Source organism: Panthera uncia, chromosome D1 (assembly GCF_023721935.1).
Source record: "Panthera uncia isolate 11264 chromosome D1, Puncia_PCG_1.0, whole genome shotgun sequence".
NCBI lineage: Eukaryota > Metazoa > Chordata > Mammalia > Carnivora > Felidae > Panthera > Panthera uncia.
In genome coordinates this window covers 1,448,743-1,456,879 of record NC_064808.1, presented here as the reverse complement: position 1 = coordinate 1,456,879, position 8,137 = coordinate 1,448,743, and the positions used below count along the sequence as shown (strand labels likewise).

The following is an 8,137-nucleotide window of genomic DNA, read 5'->3' as shown; positions in this document are numbered from 1 at the left end:
TGGATGGGTGGGTGGGTGGGTGGATGGATGGACGGATGGATGGGTGGGTGGGTGGATGGATGGACGGATGGATGGGTGGATGGATGGACGGATGGACAGGTGGGTGGGTGGATGGATGGACGGATGGACGGGTGGGTGGATGGATGGACGGATGGATGGGTGGATGGATGGATGGACGGATGGATGGTTAGATGGACGGGTGGATGGGTGGGGGGATGGATGGATGGATGGATGGATGGATAAATGATTGGAGGGATGGATGGATGGATGGGTGGATGGACAGGTGGATGGAGGGAAGGGGGAGGGAAGGAGGATGGTGTACATGGGTGGATGGTGCAGCTCACAGACTAGAGTCCCACTGGCCATTAGCAGTGCTGGGAGAAGGCACCTATAGGGTCTGAGAAGGCAGCCAGGATCCTCACGCCGTCTCTACTCTGCTTTGGGTGGAGCCAGGGCAGATGGGCCAGCTGGGAGCTGAGACTGAGCTGTAAGCCAGGCTCAGGCACTGTGGGCCAGAGTCCCTCCACCCGCACCAAGTCTGTAAGACTTAACCACTAAGACAGGTGAGACCCCAGGTGAGGGAGGCCTACCTGGGCCATCACCCCTCATCATCCTCCCTGGGGGCCCCTGCAGGTCAAGTTCATGTCTGACTCGTCTTGGCCACCAACCTGGGTGCTTGGAAAATCTCAGCCGGATGAGTCAGTCAGTCAGCTGGGCCTCGTCTCTGGTGCTGGCTTCCTGGCAGGCTAGAAGTGTCCACTGACACTGATCGGCAGGGCTGGGCCCCCCAGATGCCCGTCCTTCTGGCCCAGCAGTGGGTTTGCTAGAAGCCCAGCTGAGGTAGCGGGAACGTCGGCCAGGAGCTGGGTTCTGAATCGGTCCCAATTGGCTCAAACACAGGCCTCGCCAGTTATTAGCTGTGTGGCCTTGGGCCCAAATCCCAAACAGCAAAGGTAACCAGCTTAGCCAGGTGACAAGACAGTGGTTAGGAAGGGAAGGGCTGGGAGCCCCTCACTCTGACCCTCGGGGTGGGGGGGCACAGAGAAGGTTCTGGGGCTGCCACGGGAGGAGGTCGGGGGCCACCACCAGATGCCCTGGGCCCCGCCCACTCCGGAGCCCCGCCCAGTCATAGCAGGAAAGGCTGTGTCTGAGCCCCCGCCCTGAAAGCCCAGGGCCTTGGGAGGAAATGGGGCCTTTGTCTTGGGTTTGGCGGGAAGCCACGGGCCCACCCAGGGAGGTGGCTGCAGCCCCAGACCTGGAGGAGAGATGGGTCAGTGGGCCTTCACGGAGCACGTCCTCAGGGGGCGGACGGAGCACGGGATTAGGAGTCAGGGTCCCTGCTGTGCCACCACCCACCCGGCCATGACCACAGGGCAAGGCCTCCAGCTCTCGGAGCCTTGATTTCCTCATCTATAAAATGGGCTGACGTTGGGGACTTAGGTCGACCGCTTGCCCCAGGCCTGCCCAGGGCAGAAGAATCTGGGAGGAGGCCCAGGCCGGCTCGTGAGTGATGGGCTGGGCTGTGCCTGGGGCTGGGAGGAAGCTCTTTCGGAAGAGCCAGGGCAGGGTGTGAACTGGGGTGCATCTGGCTCTCAGCACACCTGCGTTCTCTCTCGGTGTGCCGTTGTTGGGGCGCCCGCAACAGAGACCCCCAGGAGGAGCCGAGGCAGAGGGAGGAGAGCCAGGGGCAGGGGGTGCAGGAGGCAGGATGTGCAGGCGGGGCCAGCTGCCCCCGGCGCTCTGGGTTGTGGACCGCACAGCCCTTGTCTCTCGGCCGCCTCCCCTGGGTGGGTCAGCGGCCGTCTCCCCTGGGTGGGTCAGCGGCCGTCTCCCCTGGAATGGCTCCTTCACCGGGGAGGGTGGGTCTGGTGGCCTGGCCTGGGTCCATGGCACATCTCAGGTCCACTTGGCTGCAGCCAGGGTCCTGCAGAGCCAAGGGAGTGCTGGCCTGGGGGTGCGGTGTCCCCAGGGCAAGCTGTGCCCTGCTTAGGCAGGGGCGTGGTCTTTCCCACGGGGGCATGGTCTCCCCCTGGCGACCATCCCCTGCTTGCCGGTGGGTCCTGCCCCCCCTCCCCGCCCCCGCCAGGCCCTCCTCGTCCACTCCTTAGACGCCCCAAGTGAGGGCCTGAGTGTAAGACGGGGTGACGCCCGCTACTCCCGACTCCGGGAAGTGTCTCCGTGCCCCTAAGACGGGGCGGGTGGGAGGATGCCCACCGGCCCCTGGGCTCCCCCGGTCTCAGCGTGAGGTGTGACCGCCTCTCTCCCGTCCTTCCTTCCAGAAGCCTCCCAGCGCCCAGGCCATGAAGGAGGAGGCCTTCCTCAGGCGCCGCTTCTCCCTGTGTCCACCTTCCTCCACCCCCCAGAAAACCGACCCCCGGAAGCTCACCCGGAATCTGGTCTTCAGTGGAGAGAACGAGCTCTACCCCCTCGGCCCAGGTCAGTGCCCGCGGCTTCCCGGGTTTTGTCCTGGTCAGCGAGGGGGATTAAGCCCCATCCACCGTGGCGTCATGGGAGGTCAGCAGGGGGCTCCCTCGCCGGGGTTATGGGGCAGCTCGTCCGTGGAGAGGCCGTGTGATGTGGCGGCCCCAAACCTGCCCTCCTGAGACAGGCCCCCTGAACCCCAGCCCCAGTTCTGGCTGGATGACCCTGGGCCAGCCTCAGAGCCTCTCTGGGGCTCAGTTTCCTCCTCTGTGAAATGGGGATGTGAGCTTCCAGTTACAAAGGAGTCCCGGGCTCTGGGAGGGAACAGTCCAGACTGGGTGCCCTCAGGCCGCCGGCGGGTGAAGCACTGAGCACGCAGGGGACAGGGTCACCTGTACCTGCTGGTGCTTGCCCGGCCCCAGGTCCCTGCCACCCCAGCTCCTCGTTCCTCCCGGGTCCGCCCAGCAGAGCCCAAGCTGAGCGCTGTCTGGGTGTCTGTGACTGCTGCCCCAGAGGGCCTGCCTCCCTCCCCGTCCTGGGAGACATCGCCTCCTCGGCCTGCCCGCCCCTCGGCCGCTGCCAGCTTCGGGAGGGAGGAGAGGGACGCCCCAGCTGTTCCCGGCCGCAGTGTCTGTCCTGCCCCCACCTGTCACCGGGAGAGCCTCAGGCCAATAGGCTGTCAGGACATGAGGGGCTTCTGGGGACATCCCACCCAGTCTCACGAGCAGATAGGAACATGCCGTGTCAGGTCTCACAGGCCAGGGCACAGGACACCTAGGGAAATAAAGCTGACATCTGTTCTCTGCTGCCATGCCCTCTCGGGAGCGGGGGGTGGAGGGGGTGGGAAGGACACATCCCAGTTGGTGGCCGGTCTCAGAGGTCTTTGGTCCCCAGAGTGGCCGCCCCATGCAGTGAGGGACCCGGTAGGTGAAGACCTTTTCTCAGGAGGGGAGGGCAGGTCCTGGGGGAGGGGTGGGGAGGTGGGTGTGGACGGAGGAGAGGAGCCAGTTCCAAGAGGAGCTCCCTTGAGCTAGGAGGATCCCCCAGCAGGCGTCACCCACACTGGGAGGCGACAGAGGCCGGGTGAGCCCCCCAGGACAGCCCTTGAATCGAGGGGTCCTGGAGGAGAGGCCACCTCGGAGGTGGGGAAAGCCCCGTGCTCACCGCCCAGCCCGGGCCTCGGGTCAGGGCGCAGGGGGCTTTGCAGAAGCAGAGGCAGCGAGGCAGCATCCCTGCCGGGGCGGGAAGGCCAGGGCACCTTGAGTGGCCTCGGTCCTAGGGCCTTTGCTGCCCTAGGTGAAGCCGGGCCCCCCAGGACAGAATCATTTCCCCAGGTGGCCATACTGGCTCTTCTGCAGGGCACGGCTCTCGGTCCCCGGCCCCCTGACCCCCCAGGGGCTCCGGGAGGTGGGTCTGTGGAGCCCCTGCCAGGGCTGGGTCTGGGGACACCTGTGTCCCCGCCCCACCGGGATGGTTCTCCCCCCAGCGGCTACCACCTCTGCTCCTCGGCACAGGGACCCGGCTGTGAGCCGGGGCGCGTGGCCGGCGGGCCTCCCGAGACCAGCCCCTCTTCCTCCTGCCCATAACCGCAGCCTCGGAAGCCCCGTTCAGGACAGAAGGAGCTAGGCAAGGGCGGCTGTTTCCCCGGGACTGAATCCGGACGCTTCCCTTTTCTCTCCCTCGCCCTCAACCAAGCCGGACAGGAAAACGGGCACCTGCCAGGTCGGGGTGCAGGGACAGTGCCCGGCCACCTCCCTCCCAGAGTCCAGCTCCCAGAAGGTTAGGGAGAGAGGGCAGGCCAGGCGCGGTCCAGGCGCCCTGAACCCACCATGGGCCTCCAAACCTGGACACCGCGTTCCTCCCCTGAAAGCGGGGCCTGGCCTTACGGTCCTCGAAGGACGTTCCGTGCCCAGGGTGCCCGGGCTCCTCCCTGTGCCCAGGTCCTCACTCCAGCTGCTCTCTTGCAGGGAAGGAGTTGGAGCCCAATGGCCAGCCGCTGCCGAGGGACGAAGGGCCCCCGACCCCGGGCTCTGCCACCAAGGGGCCACCGGTAAGAGCCTGGCCGTGGGAGGAAGGGGACAGCCCGCCGTCCCCAGCCCACGCGGGCCCGGAGGAGCGGCTCCGAACCCCGGCCTGCACGTCTGGGAAGGAAGGCTGGGGCGGAGTCACAAACAGTGCCGTGGGGTGTGTCATCGAAGCCGCCTTTGTGGCAAAACACGGGCCGGGGAGGCCCGGGGCCGGACCAAGGCTTGGGTTGCTCGGTGGCCTTGGGGGACAGGAAATTCTAAGGGGAGTCCGCGGAGTCTTTCTGTTGTAGGCAAACCGCCGAGCCTCCCCACCCTCTGCCTTTGCCTCTGCGCTCCCTCCACCAGGTACACCCTCCGCAGGGCGAGTTCTGGAAGCACACGCGCCCACACGCCCCGTGGGCCTCCCAGGCCAGCCTCTCCTGCCCCAGGCACGGCTGTGCCCTTCCAGGCAGAACCTCTGGTCCAGGGCGGGCGCCGAGGCCCCGGGCAGTGCGTGGAGGGTGTTAGGCGTACCCTTCTGTCCCCCAGAGGGTCTCAGGCCAGGGTCCCCAGACGTTGACGGGGGTTGGTGGCTCTGGCTTCTTGCCATGGGGCTGGGGAGCAGTGCAGACAGACACGCGGTTGGCCCCCTGCCCGACCACCTGCGACCCCGTGTGATCTCGAGTGACTGCCTTGCTCCCCTGGGGCCTCGTGGCCTCATCCAGCAAAGGAGGGCTTGCTGTGGCTCTCGTGGTCTGTCCCTGTGTCTGCCTCGGGCGAAGAAGAAACCAAACCTTTGGTGGGTGCCCCCCACCTGCTGGAGACCGCATGTCCCTTCCCTGGCCGCCAGGGCCGCCAGCTGGGGAGGAGGAGTCAGAGCGTAGTTATTTGCTTACTTATTTGTATTTAATTTAATTTTTTCATTTTTAATTACAGTATAACACGCATAACCCAGATTTACCGCCCTACCCGTTTCTAAGCACGCAGCTCCGTATGGCATTAAGCAGCTTCAACTCTGTTGTGCCGCCGTCCCCCATCCGCGACCAGAACTTTCCGTCTTCCGAAACGAAACTCCGTCCCATTAAAACACTACCCCCCCACCCCCTCCCCCAGCCCCGACGCCCAGTCTGCTTTCTGTCTTTATGAATGTGAGTCCGTGAGGTCCCCGTGGTCCACCCATGCCGTAACGGGTGTCAGATCGCCCTTCCTTTTTAAGGCTCAATGCTGTTCCCTGGCATGGGTGGACCACTTGGGCTATTCATTTTCTCAAGACACAAGTTTATGGCATAACAACACTGGAAACACAGCTGTGTCTTTCTACAAGCCAATAAAACACAAGCACTGGCAGCAACCCTTGACTTGGTTCAAATTTCAGATCCGGTCCGTTCCGTAACCGTGTCTGAGCGTCTCCTGAGGGGCACGCGCTGCCGGGGTGCTGCGTTGGGCTCACGGAGAGAACGGCATCCTGCTCTCCTGGTGCGTCCGACCTGGCGGGGGGGGGGGGCAGCGCCAGACGAGACAAGGCCACCCGTAATGTGTCGGCCCCTGGCGGGGGGACCCCAGATGCCGTAGGGCAACCTGGGGCTGCCGTGAGGACGCAGCTTGGGAAAAGATACAAGCTAATACAGATCTTGTCATCTTCCTCGTGGGGCCAAGTCAAACATCCCCAAACCCGCTGTGTTAGGTGCACAACTCAGTGGTGTTTAGTGGGTGCTCAGTGCTGGGTCGTTCCGAAACCCCTCCGTCCCCCCAGACGGAAACCCTTCAGAGCCTTACCTGTTGTGTTGCTGGGCCAGACGGTCGTTCTGGGGTCACGGGGAATTCTAAAGCACTCTGTGCTCAGCTTTTTGGGGAATGCCAAACTGGTTTCCACAGCCCCTGCACCGTTTCACGACCCCACCAGCGACGAGGGAGGGCTCCCCTTGCTCACGTTCTCAGCACGTTTGTACTTTCCGGGTTCTCCTTCATCGTTTTGTGGTGCTCCCGGCGGCTCTGACTTGCGTGTTGCTAATGACTGATGATCCGTCCTGGGCTTCTTGACCGACCGGATGTCTCCTTGGAGAAATGTCTGTTCGGGTTTCTCTGCCCACCTTCGAGTTGTGTTGTCTTTGTTGTTGGGTTGTAAGCGCTCTTTATATATGCCAGACCTCAGACTCTGGTCAGATACGTGACTGCAAGTACTTCTGTTCTGCTCCATCTGGCCCACCGCCCCCCCCATCCCACCCTACCCCTCCCCCGGTCCCCAGGCCCCAGAGCCTGTGTCTCTTCCTCTGTTGCTTAAAGCAAACCCCACTCCTTTGAGTCACATCTGGAGGAGAGCTGGGCAGGATCGTTCATTCATTCACTCATTCATTCATTCATCCAAGATGCTCACCAAACCCCCAGCTGCCGGGGCGGGGTGTGTGCTGGGACGGAACTTCCCTGGCAGGAGTTCTAGACGACAGACAGGACTGCCTGCGTGGCAGTAATTGTAAAAGGTGTGGGGCCGGCCAGGGGCAGGTATGTCAGGGTCTGAAGGCAGCAGGGCGGTCAGAGCTGTCTTCCTTCTCGGGAGTGGCTCAGTGGGGCCTGAGGACCCAGCGACAGGGAACAGCATTCCAGGCTGGGGGAACAGCATGTGCTAAGGGGGCTAAGGGGGGTGGGCCTCCAGCCCACCTGGCCAACCCCCAGCATGTGCTAAGGGGGCTGCGTGAGAGGCCTGGCTCCCCAGGAGGACAACCGGGAGCGTCTCTGTAGCTCAGTCCCGGCCCCCAGAGGCTTGTCACCCACCAAGTCTGGCACGCACGCCGTCACGCGAGCTTCAGCTCCGAGACTGGCTCTAGAGCAGAGGCCGCAGGCACCCCGTCCTTCCTGTGACTCAGCCCCAGCTTGGCCCTCACGAGCTGTGTGACCCTGGGCAGGCTCGGAGCCTCTCTGTGCCACAGTCTCTTCTGCGGTATGTGGACAATGATGATGACCCACGGCTCTCGCAGCAGCTCTGTCGCTTGTGGTGGCCTGCCCCTCCTTTCCACCCCCAGGGCCTGAAGCTTCTGAAGCTTCTCGGGGGAGAAGCGGCCACGAACCATAGGATTTTCACGTCTCACAAAATATTATTCTCTGGACGTTTTTTTGGCCACTTAAAAAGTTGAAACCGTTCTGAGCTCACAGGCTGAACAGAAAGGGGGCGGGGGGCGGGATTCGGGCCACAGTTTGCTCCGCCCTCTGCCTCTAGCCTTTAGTCCTGGCCTTTTCTCCACCCCCAGGGCCTCAGTTTCTCTATCTGTTAAAGGACCGCAGCCCCTTCCAGCCCCAGATCCTGGATCACTGCTCTCAGCCCGTGCAGCGTGTCCAGCGGGCCTGGCAGGCTGTGCCTCGTCCTCGGCTCTGGTCTGGGCTCAGGACAGGGCCTGGGCATTGCCCACCACTCAGCAGCTCCCAGGGCACCAGGAGTGAGAGTCCCCCCCGCACGTGTGCCCCCCCCAGAGGCTGGACACACGGTAGTGGCTAGGGTGGACGCTTCCCGGCACCTCTGAGATCCTGTCCACCTGCTGTCCTCAGCCTCCCTGACTTCTCCGTCTCTGTACCCTCGGCCCCCAAGACTGCTGATAAACTGAGCAGAGGGTGTCGAACGGGTGTGAGGACAGTACCTTTCTCTGACCTCTCTGGTTCTCTTGGCCTCCAGCCCACCTGGCCACCCCCCAGCCCTCTGCAGCCCCAGAGCTCACCTGGGC

General features: G+C 63.6%; 1 protein-coding gene across 1 annotated transcript in view; it reads left to right on the top strand.

Moving 5' to 3' along the window:
- OSBPL5 (oxysterol binding protein like 5) overlaps window positions 1-8,137 on the top strand; it is a 53,230-nt gene that overhangs the window by 26,083 nt on the left and 19,010 nt on the right. Inside the window, exons 2-3 of the mRNA XM_049641446.1 lie at window positions 2,280-2,436; window positions 4,389-4,471. Coding sequence (XP_049497403.1) covers window positions 2,301-2,436; window positions 4,389-4,471 — 219 coding nt within the window. The 5' untranslated portion in view covers window positions 2,280-2,300. The remainder of the gene's footprint in view (window positions 1-2,279; window positions 2,437-4,388; window positions 4,472-8,137) is intronic.